Source organism: Gavia stellata, chromosome 4 (assembly GCF_030936135.1).
Source record: "Gavia stellata isolate bGavSte3 chromosome 4, bGavSte3.hap2, whole genome shotgun sequence".
In the NCBI taxonomy this organism is placed as follows: Eukaryota; Metazoa; Chordata; class Aves; order Gaviiformes; family Gaviidae; genus Gavia; species Gavia stellata.
In genome coordinates this window covers 56,507,130-56,525,009 of record NC_082597.1, presented here as the reverse complement: position 1 = coordinate 56,525,009, position 17,880 = coordinate 56,507,130, and the positions used below count along the sequence as shown (strand labels likewise).

At 44.9% G+C, this 17,880-nt stretch overlaps 1 protein-coding gene across 4 annotated transcripts in view; it reads left to right on the top strand.

Moving 5' to 3' along the window:
• Positions 1 to 2,247: 2,247 nt before the first annotated feature.
• Positions 2,248 to 17,880, top strand: part of ZC3H7B (zinc finger CCCH-type containing 7B) — a 50,436-nt gene continuing 34,803 nt past the window's right edge. For 2 of the 4 annotated variants that reach the window (XM_059816190.1, XM_059816188.1), the window contains exons 1-7: positions 2,248 to 2,473; positions 8,848 to 8,908; positions 10,823 to 10,856; positions 11,226 to 11,423; positions 12,322 to 12,480; positions 15,849 to 15,929; positions 17,399 to 17,458. In XM_059816190.1, the coding sequence (XP_059672173.1) occupies positions 8,856 to 8,908; positions 10,823 to 10,856; positions 11,226 to 11,423; positions 12,322 to 12,480; positions 15,849 to 15,929; positions 17,399 to 17,458 (585 nt within the window). In that variant the 5' untranslated portion in view covers positions 2,248 to 2,473; positions 8,848 to 8,855. Of the gene's footprint in view, positions 2,474 to 8,847; positions 8,909 to 10,822; positions 10,857 to 11,225; positions 11,424 to 12,321; positions 12,481 to 15,848; positions 15,930 to 17,398; positions 17,459 to 17,880 lie in introns of those variants that run through there. The other 2 variants (XM_059816189.1, XM_059816191.1) reach the window with 2 other exon arrangements.

The following is a 17,880-nucleotide window of genomic DNA, read 5'->3' as shown; positions in this document are numbered from 1 at the left end:
GATGTAGCTATACTGGAATGAAGGTGTACTGTGTCATCATAGCATAGATCCATTGATTCATTCTCCCTGAAAGAATGGCTTTATGAATCAAAGTAATTTTTACGACACTGTAACTAGTTCGTAGCAGGGATTGGCGGTGTTTTGGCTTTGCTGACTATCTGCACACAAGACCTCGATAACCATGCTTGCGAATTGTGAAAAACTTCATGTTAACCACTAAGGAAAGACGTTATTTCAAGAGAGGAGCAGTACATGCTGGATCATGACCTTCCAGGACACCTCTCAGTCTTACAGGCAACGGAAATTGGGCTGGAGGGAAGTATAACATACATTCAATTGGGAAATGCAGTCTTGAAAATGAATGTTCTTGAATTAAAAATTAGTGCTTATTCCACTATAACTCTTGATTGTATGTAGATTTTGGGTTGGTTCCTCTTTCTCCTCAGCTCCTCCTAAGCCCTCTTCTTCCCCTCCAGCTGTGATGTCTTGCCTTTCAGAGGTGCTACAGGGTTGGAAGCATCCTGGGCTCTGTGACTCATTTGATGCTTAATGGCTCCATGACACTGCCCTCCCAATGCGATCTGGCATGTCAGGTCTCCCCGTGTTTACTTTCCCCCACCAGGCCTCCTCCACCTTTCTCCTGCCCAAAACCACCCCTGGGCAGGGATTGTCCTTTCATGTACATTTTGCCCAGCAACTTCTACAGCAGAGGCCCAGCTTGGTTAGACTCTACTCGTTGTCATGGTGTCATTGCCTAAAAATAAGAGGTAACAAATCTGCTGAAGCGATAATAAAAATAAACATTGTATTATCCATCAATAACAGCAATCTTTGGATCATAATAAGTATCTAAAAAAGAGTGCATTGTGATTAAATATTGTGCAGAGCGTAAGACAGTGTTCTCCAGTGTCGTATGGTACATGATACAATTCACAGCCTATATTTCCTAAATTATCAGTTTATTGTGTTGACAGAGCTGTCAGAAGCCAATCGTACTCAATATAATAAAGTCTTTCCTTTTCTGATCAACATGTTTCAAATATTAAACAAGTTTAGTACACTTCAGATAATACCTTCTACCTGCCTCTGAATCTTGTTGGAGTTGCTTAGCTGCAAAGCACAAAGTGACACTCTTATGGGTCACTGTAAATAGAGAAGTGAGACACTGAGGAGTAAACATGTCACTGACTACATTGGAAAAGAGGTGATAATTCAAACCAGTGTCAGTCTGGAAATGATGATCTGATGGTAGACAGAATCCTTTAGGGAGAGGAAAAGCTATCCTACCAGGGAGGCTGGACTGGGAGCTGAGCATAAAACTAATTTCAGAGGGTTATCTGAAGTTAATGGTAGTGTAGCTGGGGAGGGAGGGATGAACCCCCCGCCTAAGGCAGTGTGTGTATCTCTGCCTTCACAACCATTTCCCTCGACAGAATAATGTATGCTGCTGGGCCCCTGCTTCCCGCCGGCAGCTCCGTTCCTGGGGCTCTGCCAGCATGGGCTGCTGTGGAGATTCAGTCCACTTTCTGGAAATATTGAGGGAGTTGGGATGAAAACAAGCCAAACATTTGGTTCCCAAAAAGTGCCCGAACTCATATGTGTGTACATAAATAGAAAAATATATATGCATATACATATATATTATAGGTCATATATGTATATTGTATAATACACAATAGTATATTATATAATAATATGTTATATACACACACACTGCGTATTCCTTTCCACCCAAAGATTTATGTTTTCAGAAGATCTTATTTACAGGGAACCCCCTCAGCAGTCTGGGGTGGAATAAGTAAGGTCTGGCTGGAATAGATAATTGCTCTGCCACAAGCAATCGCTCTGGCCCCTTTCCAGCAAACATATACGGGTGAGCAAAAGGGTCACTGTTTCATGTATGTGATAATCCCATGGGGGGGTCTCGTACTTCAGTTCATTGCTGCGCTTCGAATGCATGCAACCACTCTGCAGAGGCAGCTTTCCTTTCTTTTGGGGTATATTTTATATGTCGGCAAAGACAACCAGGAAGAAGAAAAATGTTGCATTAAAATAAGAACGGAGCCTCGACCGCTGAAGCGCTTTTGGCTTTTATTATTGTTATTTTTTTTTAAGCCTAATTCACCTTAAAGAATCTCAAAATCAACCACAAGGGAAAGATCTGTGAATTTTTGTAATGGAAAGCGGTAGCCTCTAGGGCCCAGAGGATGTGCAGGGAGGCATTTTCTCTTGCTGGTGCAGCCGAGAGCGAGCGAGCCAGCGAGACCTGGAAATGAAAGTAAAGAGATCAGGAGGCACATGGAGGGAGCTGCAGGGGCAGCCGATCCAGAAGCAGAATGCTGCCTTCTATAATTAAATAGCACTTACTCTATTATTACTTCTAGTAATAATACATTAATAATATCTCTAGTAATACAATACCATTTATCAAGGAAAGTTTATACATAGTGTGGGGGGGAAAATCCAAGGAGAGGTGAGTCCTTTATTATTATTTTGGGGGGATTATTTTTGTCTTAAACCAATTCTGTATGTGTGTGTGTTTGTGTATGTAGAAGGGGGTGGACTTGAGAAACAAGAAAATGTGGATGTCGCTTCATTAGAAAGTAAAGGTTTCAGATAGTAACTGCATGGATGAAACGTTGTGTAATTGCAAATTTAAAAAAAAAAGTGGAGAAAAATAATATGGGCGAGATTTTGAAGCTGACCCCCTCTTCCGCCAAAAATGTGGGGTTTGCAAAAAATAATTGTCAGAGATCCTAATCCCACCCCCTGGAAAAAATGTAGTAGTCTAAAAGTGAATAGCTGTGGCAAAAGTCCCTCGGTTTATATGAAAAACTTAGTATTAATTGTGTTTGTGCCTGTTTGTGGTTTGTAGGTTTGAGAGCTGTGTTCAGATCCGTATTTAGGCTGCAGTTTCCCCCTCTTATTTGGTATAAACCCCATGAAGCAGCAGAGAAGCCCTTGTGGAATAGCTTTTCAGATGCACCTTCCATAGGGGCTTGTAAAGTTTATCAAATAAGAAGGTTGTGGCATTTTTTTTTTTCTTTTTTTTTCCAAATTCGTCAATGCTTTAGACAGTTTCCGGGTGGCAGGGGAGGTTATATTTTTTTTTTTCCCCCCTTGAAGTCGCCTCCCAGGCTCTGGAGAAGTGTGATTTTTATTTAAGCGGATGCGGGGTGGGGAAGGAGGAAGAGTATGTTTTGATTTGTTTTCCTTTTCCCGGGGAAGCCTGGATATCTCCTGCCGCGGGAGACCCCTTCCAGCAGGACCAGGGTGGGGGGGATGCCGAGGTGCCGGCGCCTGGCCCCTCTCCGCCCTGGCCGGCCGAAGTGGCATCTCTGCCCGCGGCGGCTGCTACGCAAGGCCGGGGATCGGCGGCCTAGTGCTGGGGGTGGGGGGAGGAGGTGAGCAGGGGCTCGCGCTCCACCCCTGTGGGAACTGGCCCCGGATTTAATTTTTAAAGCGAGGCAGGGGAGGGCAAGCTGGCTGGGCTCGAAACCAAGAGCAAGTGGCCGAGGGACGGGCAGCATCACGCCACTGCCCCCTCCTCATGCCCCAGCCGCAATGCAGGGCCCCTCGGGCAGGGCCTGGAGGGCTGGGGCAGGAGGAAGGGTGGCCCACAGTATGTGGGGATGTTACGTGTGGGGTGGCTGCAGTATACAGAGTGTTATGTGTGGGGTGTGAGGCTGGAGGGAGAGGAAAATGGGGTGATGGGGGCAGGGTGGTCTCTTGAGGGTTTGGCCGCTATCTCCATCCCCTTCCTGGGGAAACATCTGGTTGATGCTTTTATTTTCAGCTGGGTATGAGGGGGTCATTGCTGCCTCACCCTGCATTTCCTGGAGGTATTGCTGAGTGAAGCTGGTGGCACCCCAATGCCAGCCGCCCCGATGGTGCCGTGGGACAGGAGCGGGACTAGTGGGGTGCTGGGGTGTGGGAAAGTGACCACAGAGGTACCTTGGGGTGGCCGGCGCATGGAGGGACACAGTTGTCAGATCCAGTGGGCACAGCATGGTGGTGGGGACCCTGAAAGCTGTCAGCTGTGAGAAGTGTTCAAACCCAGGGAGTGGGGCATGGCGGAGAGCAGCCACAGGAGCGAGTGGGAGCCTGTGTTTGTAGTGGGCTGTGCGGCTTGTCCTCTGCTGGATGTGAGTCCAGTTACCTGTTCTGCTGCACCACCGACGTGGCCAAACTGCAGCCAGTGAAAGACTCCATGTTTGCAGATTAGCTCATCCTGAGCCTTTTGCCTGGAGGAGAGCACACAGACCCTGGGGCTGAGCTCCTGTCTCAGCTCTACAACCTGCCCCTTGCATCTTGGTGCACTTATTTCTGGCTGAAATTTTACAGTCAAAGCCTTGAAGTCAGTCAAGTGTGAACTCATTGACATCCCAGAAATGCAGTATGAAAAACTTTGCCCAAATTCAGCTTTGGCCAGGTTGGGAGTAATACCCAGCCCTTGATAAGGTAAATTCAAGTCTTTCCATTCATCTCATAGTGTCTTGCAGAATGAATCTACCCAGTTTGTGATTGAGTCACCCTGTTTACTGGCTCATGCTTTCTTCCGAAGGCAAGAAAACCGTTTTGCCTATGTGCAGCATTTTATTTCTGTCTGGCAAATAGTTTGTAACTCATTGACAAACTATGAATAAAGTCCTCTCTAGGTGCTGGACCAGAGAAGATAAACATCTCTGGACTGAAAGGATAAGAGCTTTGTAGTGGAGATATAAATACCCTGGATTCGAATTCTGCTGGTTATTTGAGCAGACAAGTCTGGACAGACAGATTTGGTGGGGGAAAAAAAAAGAACACTTAGGAACACTGCTTCATGAGATGTTTTCCGTTGTGTTTCTAAAAATATTTAAAAGACCAAGAAAACAAAAGCTGAACAGGCTCTGGGCTTAAAAATAATTGTACATCAGCCATGGTATGGTGCGCAGCAGAACTGAAGAGTTGCAGGTATGGGTGGCTCACTGTGTGTTGCGTTTGCCAGTGTAACGGGTGTGTGGCTTGGTCCGAGGGTCGAATGAGACATGGTGAAGAGGTTGGGGTGACGAGGGGAGACAGAAGTGACCTGAGTTTGCCGGGGAGGTGGCAGGGGAGGAGGCGTAAGGAGCAAAAGGAGGAGTCCGAATGCTAGCCTCCAGCAGCGATGGGGCAGGCAGGATGGGGGAGAGGTCTGCCATGTATGGAGGAGGGTGCTGGTGTGGAGTCAGATCAAAGGGAAAGGTGGTTGTTCCTGAGAGATGTGAAAGAAGTTGTTAGGGCAGCAGCATGTGGTGTGCATTTTGAAGGTGTTGCCATGAGGACATGAGTCTTATGTGCAAAGTTGTGACATAAGCGTGAAGACATAACAGAGCTTTAGCAGAGGAAGCTGGTCACCCACTTGCAAGGAGAGAGGAATGTGGGGCGGTATCAGGGAGCAACAGTTCAGAGGGGAGATCAGGCCTGTGGTGTATGTCTAAAGAAGGCAATGGAGGGTCTTGGGTTGGAGAACATTCACTGTGGAAGATGAGGGTAGTACTGCAGAGATTAAACAGCATGCAGGGCACAGAGGGATTTTTTTAATGAGGGTTTTGTAGCAAGGATCAAAACTGTAGCTGAGTGTTGTGGAACTTACAAAGATGCAGTAGGTTGGTCAGCCATCCACATGAAGCAAGGATGGAGAAACGCATGTTGGATGTGCTGGCAGTAGTGGTGAGGAGAGAAGAAACAGAAGGGGAACTTGAGGATGCAATAGGAAGGAGACATTCTGGAGCCTTTCCCTGTAGTCCTTTGGCTCCACTCCAGCTGTTGGTCCCTAATGTTTGAATGCCCTTCTCTGTGGGCAAGCAACAGTAACCAGTTCTCATTGTAACACATGCCCACATCTTGCTGTGTAGGATGTTTTAGCAGTGGGGTCAGGGTAGCCATGAGAGCAGGTACTGATTTCTTCTTCGCTCCTTGCAGTAGTGTTTCAAGAGCTGAGCTCAGAAGCAGAGTTGAAGCACGCTGTGTGTATCAGAAGCTTTTCAAGGTGATGGTCTGTTATGTGGATAGACACAATTGTGAAGGTGTGCCACAGCATTTTTGGAGTGCAGCCATTGACTTTGGGATGACCAGCCAGTGTTCAGCTGCTCTCCCCACAGTTGCCAACAGTCTCCCTTTTCATCAGATCTGTGGGCTGCCGCTTCACTTCCCTAACTTTTGTTCTCTCCAGTGTGGCTCATGTCAGGCAGCAACAAGAGCAGGGCTGCTCCTCCAGGGAGGACAAGCTGGGAGCCAAAGGTGATGACAGCCACCGGCAGTGCCCTCATTAACTAGGGTACACCATATCTAAACAGGGCAGACAGAACAAGATGCTGATGTACCCCTACAAGTAGGGGTACATCCACAGCCCCAGAGACTGTTAATTTGGTCTAGGGTCTACCCAGCAAGTGCAGCAGGAGGTGCCAGAGGTGGTGCCAGACTGGAGACAAGCTGCCTAACAGTGTAGGTCCAAGGTTTGTCCAGGAGATATGACTGAGGACAGGTGCACCTACAGTATGGCTCAGATGAGGCAGTATGCCTGGATCTAAGCGTAAGTGGAGGTCCTCGACCATGGGCAGAGGGTGCATGGGCAGGGGTCTGAGGTGAGGCTGTTCGGGACATTTAAAGCCTGTTAGTGGACTCAGGGGCCACACAGCTAGAAATTCCTCCTTCCTCCCTGTCCTTTCCCCCATCAGCCTTTGCGAGGGTCCCCTTGACTTTTTAACTCCTCTTCTCCCCCCCAGTTTACCTCTTGTCATTTCCTGTGGTGGCTTTTTTCCCACCCTTGTCTCTGATGGCCCTCACAGTTCTCCCCTACAGTGCTCTGGGGTTGTTCTCTCCTCTTTCATGGCTTTCACTGCTGTGTGTGTGTAAATGGTTCCTACTGCTTCTCTTCATCTTGACTGTTCTCTCTTACTTCTTCTTGTCTTTGCAGAATTTCATGCAAGGAGAAATGTAAAATAAATGGACTCTGTCTCTTTTGCTACCCCTCAAGCCTGTCTGCCTGTAGCATTAGTGATCATATTAACCTCACAGTCTCCTTGTTAAATTTCCTTTTTTCTTTCTGATTGCTTATTATCCAGGTTATTTATAAATCATTCCAGGCCTTCTGTTGGTGTTGTACTGAAGTCTACCTGCTCTTCTCCATCATTTCTGTTAAAAGCCTTTATATAGATGCTGATAATCACTCGCCTTGTCTGTTGGCTTTCCCTTGCTTGCTGCACTGCCCATCCCGTTCCAAATGCAGCTGCTTAAATCTTCTACCTGCTGCTCAGACCAGATTGCTCTCAGATTTAATGTTTGATGACTTAGAAACTGCACAGGGTCACTTTCAAGCTCTTGCTTCCTTCTGCTAACACTTCTTTCTGGTCTTTCTCTCACTGCTGCCTTTCCCCCTTCCCCCAAGTCTCCTTCTTGGTAAAGGGCAGGTATCAATTCCTCTACATTTTGCATGGTGGAGAGCGCAATCAATAAGGGCTTGCTGAGTTGTCAGGATTGATTTTCACGTACTTTAAAGGTCCCTTCACCCTGTTCCAGACTGAATGTGCCATAGATACCGTAAGATGACTTAGAATGATAGGGATGGTCTTAATATAAGAGGGAGCTGAGTGATAATGCTCTCCAAGGTGTTGTAGCGTAGAGTTAGAGAAACGACTTTTATTTTTCTCATAATCTCTTCAGAGGCGATCCCAGGCTGGGAGGGCACAGTGTCTTCAGCTCCATCTCATCTCAGTGTTTCTGCTTGCTGCCTTTGTCAGGTTACCATTTCTCAGGTGCTGAGCATTGTTTGTGATCACAGCTGGTTGACGACAAGGCTGGGAAATTTGCTGTCAACTCTGTTTTGCCATAAAGTGCCATCCCTTCTTCCCTTCTTTAGTCTTTTCTTGTGTGGCAGACCTGTGTACCTTAGGGAGAGGTCAGAGAGGAGCCATTCCAAAATTTGCTCCCAAACTGCAGGGGATGATGTTCATGTATCTAATGCTGTGATTCAAGCCCATTTTAGTTGAGAAAAGGGACATTACTCCAAAATGGCTCTATCATACTACTTATTTGTCTGTGCTTACAGAGACCCAGACTGGATTTAGTCAAACCCAGGCAAGTTACTGTGCCCATTTATGTCCCTGACTAAGTGGGAATAATTCCTGAGCCTTCTTCATGCACTGCCCACCCCAATTTAAAACACTGCAGGATGGGGCCCTGTCCCGTCTCCAAAGGAGTATTCCCGTCTCTGCTGCTCTTGCCTGCTGATTTTAGGCACCAAATTCCCATTGCATAGATTAATTGCTGTCCTTTTATGTGGACCATGGCAAGCAATTCCATATCCTTCCTTCGCATCTCTCTTTGTGATGTGCTTCCATACACCTACATAGATTACTTGTTTCGTATGTCGTGCAGTAAACCAGTTTAAATCTGTCCCAGATAAGTAGTGGTTAGACTTGCTTATCATGGGAGGGTCTCAGCACAAATTCCTGAAATGACTGCTAGTGCAAGGGAGATGTTCATTTTTATTTTTTTATTATTTCCTAGAAGGCAGTCATGATAACAGTTGGTTCCCATTGCTTTGTTTACTGGCAGCCTAAGTAGAGAGCTCAAACTGAAGTAATTCCTCTTTGCCCATGTAGCCTGGTGGTGGCATGTGAGAAAAAGCAGATACTTGGTAGTGAGCTGCTTGCTGTCCTGTGTCTGCTGGGTGGATAAATCATGGACTTCGGTGTTCAGGGCATCTGGTCTGGAACATTTTGTTAATAGTAAATTCAGGCACACACAAAATACTGTGCTGCTTAATTGCCAGCAAGACCTATAATGACTCATTTTGTGATGTTTTTTTTTCTTCTTCCTCTGCAGCAACTATAATGGAGAGACAGAAGAGAAAACAAGAAATAGAGAAAGGACTTCAGTTCATTCAGTAAGTGGACAACCTCATTGTTTTGTGTGGCTTCGGAGGTGGTTGTCTTCCTATCGAAGATTGCGGGAACTGAGTTCTTCCTGTTTACCACTTTGGGGCTGCTGCGTGGGAAAGATGTATTGGTCCTGAGGATTTTCACTGTGATTCTTCAGGGTGCTTCTTGTTCTGCCATCTCTCTAAACTTGAAATTGTATAATTTTAATTTCCTTGGGTTTTGCCCTCCATTGCAGTTCCAGGATGATCTTTATAGTCAACATAATGCAAATAGTACTTGGACCTTCTACTTTATCTTCAGCGTGAAGATCTCAAAGTGCTCTCTCAAAAAGGTTATCCCACCTTTCTTAGGAAGGGAGATAGTGTTTCTATTTTGTAGAAGGGTAATTGTAGCAGGGTACAATTGACTTGCCAGGTGCCCCATATAGTGCCTATAGCAGAAATAGATGACCTGGGCTCTTTTACAGTTGCCAACCTGGTAGATGCCTCAGGTCACTCTTCTGTAAATATCATGTGGCCTTCTAGAGCTTGAGGAGATTGCTCATGTGGTAGCTACAAGTCCAAGTGCTTCCTTATAAAGTACAGTAGTGTTTTTTCCCTCTAATGTTTGAATTAGCAAAGGCCTCGGACTCAGCTCCAGGTTCCATGGTGAGTAAGGAAGCAGCAAGATTGTAATCAGATTGTTTTGGGTTTTTTTTAAGGTCTGCTTTGACTCCTGCAGTTACTATGGCTGAAATCTTTGCATCTACAATAGGAAAAAAAGCCAAATCTTCCATGTTAACTTATTTATATCCTGTGGTATTGCAATGATATTTTTGCCCCAGACTGAGACTAAATGAGACTGATAACCCAGTTTCAGAGAGGCAATTGTGAGGTTTATTTACTAGAAAGAAAATAATTTAGAAATATGGGGTGTTGTTCATGCTTCTGGAGCGTATCTTAAACTTGGAACCAGGGGCAGTGTCATTTGTTGGCTTGTTTTGATGTGAAAGAGGGGTAGTCCAATTTTATAAGCAGCATGAATGTTTCTTACAAAGCCAAGGCATTTCCTGTAGTTAATTTTAAGGAGCAGACGATGATTAGATTAAATGAAATCTAAAAAAAGTTTATTCTCTGACCAATAAGATCATGTATACGATGTATTTCAAAGGTGAGTAGGGCCATGAAAGGTGCTAAGGATTTCTCTAGAGCCTGTTGTTTTCTCCTTGAAGAGAAAAAATAAATACATGTGGACCAAACCTGGATTTACCTGGGTGGTCTGATTTGAAGAAAGGAACCTTTCATCGAAGTCTCAGTGCTGTTGTGGGGTAGGTGTTATCCACACGAGCACTGACAGTTTTGTGGCACAGCCTGGCAGACTTGGCCAAGACAGCTGGAGTTAAGTAGCCTCCTGAACCTGCATTTTCTCCTTTCCTTTTGTGGTGTAGGCCTAAAGGTGTGTGGCTAAGTTAATGCAGAGGAAAGTGATTGCATTTATCACTGTATGTCTTTGGTCACACAGAGGATTTGAGGAGGTCTTGGGGTGCCAGTCTGGTGCCTCTCATTAGAGCCAGATGCACTTAAAATACGCTTGTATTCTCCATGACAATCTCTCATGGGACTTTCTCAAAGATTTTTTTTTTTTTAGGTGGCTAGCTGAAAGCATATTACAGAGGATCATGTTTGCACAGAAAATAGCTAAGAATAAGATTCCTCTAGTCTCAAATCCCTTTGGGACCTGACCATCTCTTGACAACCACTGTGGCCATCACAGAGCACAGTGCCCCTAATTGTGTTCTCTTTGACCCAGCTCTCTTTAAAGTGATAAATTGTTCAGCAACTCACTGAGATCATCAACACAGGACCAGAAAGATGGTTTCTTTGTCAGACAAAAGCCTGTGTATGGATGCCTGTTTGATCAGAGTTTTTTCTTCTTTTCAGGTCCACATTACCCCTAAGCCAAGAAGATTATGAGGTAATAAAGAATTTGTTTCCTGAAGTTGGGAATTCTTTGGTTAGCAAGATTTGTTCTGTTGCACAGCCATTAGTTTACATACCAAAAGTGGGATGGTCTGTCACAATTTGTCTGTAATTTAAAGCTTTAAGGTTCTGACAATGACAGTTTTCAGGAAAAGAAGATACATGAGTGTTTAAGAAGGAAGAAGATTTGACTGGATTACTCTCCTCTACCAAAAGACTGATGTTTTACAGGAGGTTGGGGAGGCAGGAGAATCTTAGTGGGCAGGGAAGTTGCTAAAATATGTGGAAAGGAATGGGAAATTGGAAAACCTCTCCTGTCTCTGAATATCCACTTCAGACTATTTGCTCTCTCCCTGCTGCCCAGGCCTTTTTGCAAAAGCTGGTGAGAAACCTGTTTGCAGAGGGCAACGATTTGTTTCGAGAGAAGGATTTCAAGCTTTCGCTGGTACAGTATGTAGAAGGGCTGAACGTGGCGGATTACGCAGCCTCCGACGAGGTGACCATCCCAAAGGAACTCCTGTGCAAGCTGCATGTCAACCGAGCTGCATGCTACTTTGCCATGGTGAGCGCCTTCCCAAGTCATCCCCAGGGGCCGGGGAGGACATCATGGTTGCAGTGCTGTGCAATTGGAAAAGTTGTCAAGAGGCATTTCAATTGATTTTGTCTGCTCCCTTCTCCAACACTGGAGGAGACAATGACACACAGAAAACTGATATCCCCACTATCACACTGTGTCTTGTGAGAGGGAGGATGTGAAGAAGAGGGGGCCAGGCCTAAGGTACTGAGAGTGCAGTTCTGGTCCACGTTGGTGAGGCGTTAGTACAATCTGGAGATTGGAAAGAGCCAGTGCTTTCCAGTACTGACTGAGTATTTCTCTGCAATACTGTTTGAGTATTGCTCTGGAGGCTCCTGCCTCCTCAAATGAGGTGCTGGAAGGCAGTGAGAAGGCTTTGGGTCTTGATGGAACTTGCAGCACACACAGGGAAAAGGATTCTGTGATACTCGGGCTCTAAAAGGCTGCGTGCTTCCGTTTTCCTAAGGGATCTAACAGCTTTCCTTTATGGCACCACCCCAGAGCAGGTCTATCCTGTTCATAATGAGGCTGAGTCCCATGAAAAAAATTAGCAAGCAGTCACATAATTATAGACTGTCAAATGTCACATACCCAAAGTAGAGGGGGAGACAAAGTAGAAGGGGAGACAAGATAAGGTTGCTCAAGCAGCCTAATTCTGGCATTCACTGACTTTGAAGTGTTTTGAGTTTTGCAAGACACAACAAAATGTTCTATTACTGTAGATTTTGTGTGTTTGTACGCTGGTCTGTGTATAAAGTAATACATGTATTTCCAACTGCCTTTTATATTCCTGTTTTCTGCTGAGAGATAAAACATTTGCATTCACGCAGAAGGAGGGGTTAGTCTGCTGTGCCTCAGCTAACTTGAGGTGGTCTCTTCCATGCAGGGCTTGTATGAGAAGGCACTGGAAGACAGCGAGAAGGCTTTAAGTCTTGACAAGGAGAACATCCGAGCGCTCTTCCGGAAAGCCCGCTCCTTAAATGAACTTGGAAGACACAAAGAAGCATATGAGTGCAATAGCCGATGCTTGCTGTCCCTCCCACATGTAAGTTTTTGACATACAACTCACCGTGATTTCTGTGGTTCACCACATTCCTCCTCCGTAACATGCTTAGTGTGAGGCCAGAGGATAGTGGAAGAGGAAGCTTGGCTATTGCTAGGAACATGGCATATGTTCAGAAATTCTGTCTCTCTGACTCGAAGAAGATGTTTGACCTCACATGTTTCTTCAGTCCAAGTCACCCTCTACAGACAGTGCCAGCCAGAGACAGCGGTTAGTGACAGCAGGTTTGGTGGCATATTTGTGAGGAGCAAAACCCTACCCTAACACAATGTGAACTAAGGTCATGAGATTGTTTTAATTAGCTGGTTTTATATGTCTAATGGGAGTAACTAGGAGCATGGGACAAATGGGAACTGGAGCGCCAGAAAGAAAACATGTATACTTTTCTTATTTTAGATAAAAATGTTTCACGTTTTACTTACTGATTGCTAAGGCAAGCTGATAAAGCTTTTTACTTCTTGTCGGACCTGCGAAGGTGTCCTTGACATCACATGTCATAGTTATTTTTATGTTCACAGGTGTGTAAATTTTTGCATTCAGGGGGGACTATCTGCATATAGTAGGCCTTAGATATTTTCCTGACAGTGCTTTTGGTGAGTGTCCTTTTAGGCCAAATATTGAACAGGAAACCAGACCGTGATTAGAAAGATTGTAGTGAGCATTGGTTGTCTTTGCTAAATATGGTTCTGATCCATCACAGTAATGCTATTACAAGAAAAATGCATCTACTTCAGCAGGAGAAGTTAACTTTCCTTTATTATTAGTGTTACAGAAGCAATCTTTAAAAGTCTTATTAGCAGTTTGTTATTCCTTTGTATAGCTTGTAAATTCTAGTTTCTTTGACTTGCCAGGACAGGGTGACCAAAACACATTAAAGGTATGTTAGGGGAGTTCCAAAGAACTGTTTTTTAAACAAACCCTTTTATAAACAAAACCGTCTAGTATATGTGTTCATGTAAAGCCATATCTGGTTATATTTCACATTGCCGTTAGGCCACTTAATTAAATTTATTTTTTAACCATATACTTATGTTTACCCATCTCCCATTATTATCATTACAATCATCATGGTCTACAAACACTTTATCAAACTTCTCTGTGGCGGGAAAGTTCGCCTTACAAACTCCATATCGAGTGATCTGTATTCCATATTCTAAACAATTCAGTCTTGTAAATTAACATACCCGATTGTCTTATTACCTGATTAACAGAAATTATAAGCCTTCTCTGCATCAAAGTCAAGTTATGCTATTCATCATCTCACTCTTGTTTCCATTACACTAGCTGCTAAGCCTCTTGAGCACACGGGTACTTTTAGCTTGCATTGCTGTAACAGCTGAGAACTTTGTTGTGGTCAAAGCAGAGCATGTATTAAAACTTCAGGGGATGAAAGATCTGCCACTCAGTTGACTCGCTGTCTAGCAGGGTTAACTTGTTTCTGGGTACAAATACTCAGTGCTGATTGTTTGCAGAGGTTCCCAGCATGGTGAGGTTGATACTCCTCTGTGGTATGCTTTTTTTGGTATGGCATGGGTTTTTTTAGGGTGTTGGAGGAAAGCATATTGCATGCCCTTGTTGAGCACCCCCTCATTTAGGTGGGAGGTAGAAGGACCTGAGAATGGCATTTGGCTGAGGGAAGGGAAAGCTAAAGGAAGATCTTGGGGGTGACAAAGAGCAAATAACCCCCTACCCCCAAACCTCAGGCCTGCTGACAAAAAGGACAATAATTAACTACGTGTTGTTGGGAAGGGAAGTGGAGGCAGTCTAGAGAGAAATACATTCTTGATCTTGTCCAGGAATCTGAGAAGACATCTTGGAGTTACTTTGGCTTGTAGTTGGATAGGGTAAACCTGGTACGTATGAGTATGAGATCAATGAAAAGAAATTATGTCAGAGGTCTCCACAGGGAGCAAGAAAATGGCAGACTTCAGAAGACACCTGAGAGAGTATTGGGAAAGGCAGAATCACCAGAGGCAAACAGAGCAATGAAAATGTGATTGGTGTTAGATCTGAGAGGTGGAAGAGAGTGAGGAAGGAGCAGTGACCATGAGATTTGACCAAGAAGAGGTCTCTGGAGGGTGTGGGAACAGTTTCAGGAGAACGTACATCTTGAAGGGGTGTAAGGTAGAGAGAGAAGAGGAAATGGGCAAGATAGATTTTGTCTTTACTGAGTTCAGAGAAGATGGTGACAAGACCAATATTGAGGGTGTGCGGGAGCAAGTACAGTCAAAATGCGGCACTCCAAATTGAAAGGAAAAGTTACTGATACTGTGGGCTGGAAGAACCAGAGGCTAGCGAGGGGTTGCAAGGGAAAGGATGAACCTGCAGTGAGAAGGAGGTTGGAAAGACCAGCATCGCAAGTAGAGAGAAGAGAGCAAGCTTCAAGGTTGGAGATGAGGGAGATGTTGGGACATTAAGGAGGGATATCACAATAGGTTGGGCAGATATTTTTTTCTTCTTTGAAGAAACTGTTAAAGTACTCCAATATTTTTGCAAACAGGGAGAGAGAGGAAAGCAGAAGGAAAGAGTTGCTGGTGATAAATAAGTGAAGAATGTTGTGGCAGGTTGTTAGCCCAGGCAGAACTGGAGAGGATGGAGCAGGGGAATGGAGCATGGCCCAGAACTTTGTCTAAAGCCCACGATGGTGTGTGAGTGGGCCTGGGCAGTGAGCAGGGAGGATGGTTAATGGCATGCAGCAGGTGAGAGCAGAAGGATCTGCTTGACTAAGCTGAGGCTGTTTAACCAGAGCCAGAGATGGTGAAAATGCCTTGTAGCTAGTAATTTGGAAACTGAGACTTGGTTTCAGCTTTAAAAACAAACAAGCAAGCAAAACAGGCTAGTGAATACTGTCTGCATATCAAAACTGATTATTAGCTCTGTGGCTGGCGGAGAGGGAAAGTATACAGACTGTGCATGCAGGAAGGCATGCAGGCTCCTTCTTCCCAGACGTGGGGACCTTGTGGAAGCTGTATCAGCCCCCAGCATGGGGGCTGCTAGCAGCCAGCCTTGGCAGCTCCTTCAGCCATCTTGCCAGCAGGACTCGTGAACCCTGCTTTCGGAGGGTGGGTGCTTTCTTAGAAGCAGACACTTGATTCTGATTTTCTGCAGCATCGAAAGAGTGTTGGGGGAGGTCCTGGTGCAAACTCAGTATCTCAGCAGGACTGAATGACAAGAGCACTTAGGTCTGCAGGGACTCTCCTAGGGCTGCTCTGGTAATTGTCCGCCAGCTGCTGTCTACAAGCAAGGCTTCCTGGCACAGCCCATTGTGGGTAACTGCATTCCTGTTTATTTCGTTGTGTGTGCTGCAAAGGCAAAACTGAAAGTGTCCTGCCAATGGTTTTTGTCCCCAGGATGAAAGCGTCACACAGCTGGGACAGGAGCTTGCCCAGAAGCTGGGACTGAGGGTTCGAAAAGCATACAAAAGACCTCAGGTATGACTTCTTTTTTCTTGGAGACTATTCTTTGTCTCTTTCAGATTTACTTTTGCAGAAGTGGTAGGTGCTGCTCTGCAGTTATAGACACATGAACACTACCCTGTGATCCCTCTAGCAGGCCACCGGCTACCCTCCTTGTCCTGACCCTCTGACTCACTTTGCCTTGATCCATTTCTAACCCCATTGCTGCTCTGCTTCTACTGCCAGGATGTTTCCTGTGTCCCTAGCTAGGCTGGGCAAAGCTGGTCTGGTGCTGCAGGAGAGACTTCCAATGCACTGGGAGCCTGTGTTTTCGGGAGGAGAGGGACATATGGCCTGATCCCAAAGGAAGTTGTGCATCACAGATCTTTCCCTGTTATGGGATGAGAAGGGTGTGATCCTCTGCTGCATCAGGGGCATGTCTGGTTTTGTAGTGCAATGGGTCATGAGGGGTTCTTGCCCCATATCTAGGCATACATCTAGCGTTTCTTCATTGTGGGGGAAAGGCTTGTGCTTTGGGAAAATGACGAGTACACATCTGGTCAGATGCTAGGAAAGGTGGCAGCAAAAAGCAAGTTGTGGGTCCAATAAATTGACCCCAGTGTCTGAATCCGTAACTGGGTCTACAAGAAGGTGCTGCCATAACTGGAATACTGTTGGTACTTAAATGTATACCCTGGGATAGAGCTAGAGGGCGTTAGGCCACTGTTAGCACTCTTGGGTAAAGATGCCTTGGTCAGGTAAAATCCCAGAATGCATTTTCAGGAGTAGGGAACATTAGTTAGTAGTCGAGGCTTACGTTCAAGTCCTTAGCAGTGGTGTGTTAAAAAAGCCAGCATGTTCCACCTCCAGAGGGGCACCTTTGCAGTATGCGGTGAAGTGATTAGTGGGCATCCAGTTTGCAGAGAGCTTTTGGGGTTAATTTAGCTGTAGCATCTTAGTCCTCTCCCTGACCAACCTCACATGTGTGATTGACCTACCCTCGAAAAAAAACTTGACATTGTAGCAGCTCTCAACACTCTGAAAGGATTCTCTCTCAAATAAAGGGAAGTTTTACACAGAAGTATTTTTTGTATCTGCTCACTGTGTTGGCCTTGCCGCCTTTTTGCTGATGTCTCATGTTACTCAGCTGTGATGGGCTTAAACCACCTGTATGTTAGAAAAATAAAACCTCCAAAATGCATTTTATTATTTGAAATTTAGTGATTGGTATTTTGATAACCTTGCTGTCTGTTGTGTTGACTTCCAGCTTTCATTCCAGTGCTGTAATGCCTTCCTGAAGCAGTAATTTTTTTAATGAAAAGTCAAAAACTTCTGTTCCTCAGGGAAGATTTTGCTTCCTGATTGTGCATTGGATGTTGGGTGTTTTGGGATGGCTTTTATTTATGGGCAGTGCCTGGAAGGAGACCGTATATATAACCCAACTTTACCTAGTTTACAAGGATTCATGGGCTGTCTCTGTCTTAAGACCTCTTTCTTCCTTGCAGCAGGAATTGGAAACATTCTCGCTACTCAGTAATGGCACGTCAATCAATTTGTCAAACCAGGTAGAGTTGCATCTTATGGTTCTTACTGTTCATGGATTGTGCTACTAGAATACTTTGCAGTTTTATTTACATGCAAATTTATAACTGTCTTTTAGGCTGTAAATATATTAAGGAATGTTGCCAAGGAAATTAATTTCTTTTAAAATATTTCTAGTGACAACATTTTTGATGTCAGTAATTGGATCACTGAAGATGGTTATTTTTCTTAGTTATTGTGAAAGTTTGCTTTCTGTTGCATTTTAATTAAGTTTCAGTTTTCAAGTTTTTACATAGTTAGGGCAACGCTAAGTCAGAAAGTGCAACTGGTGAAGAAACATACAAAATTAAATCATTTCATGTACTGAGCAAGGTACATACACAGTTTATGTATTCTTTGTATTGTCCTGTCACCTGGGAGATCCAGCTTGGGCATAGCACTGTAC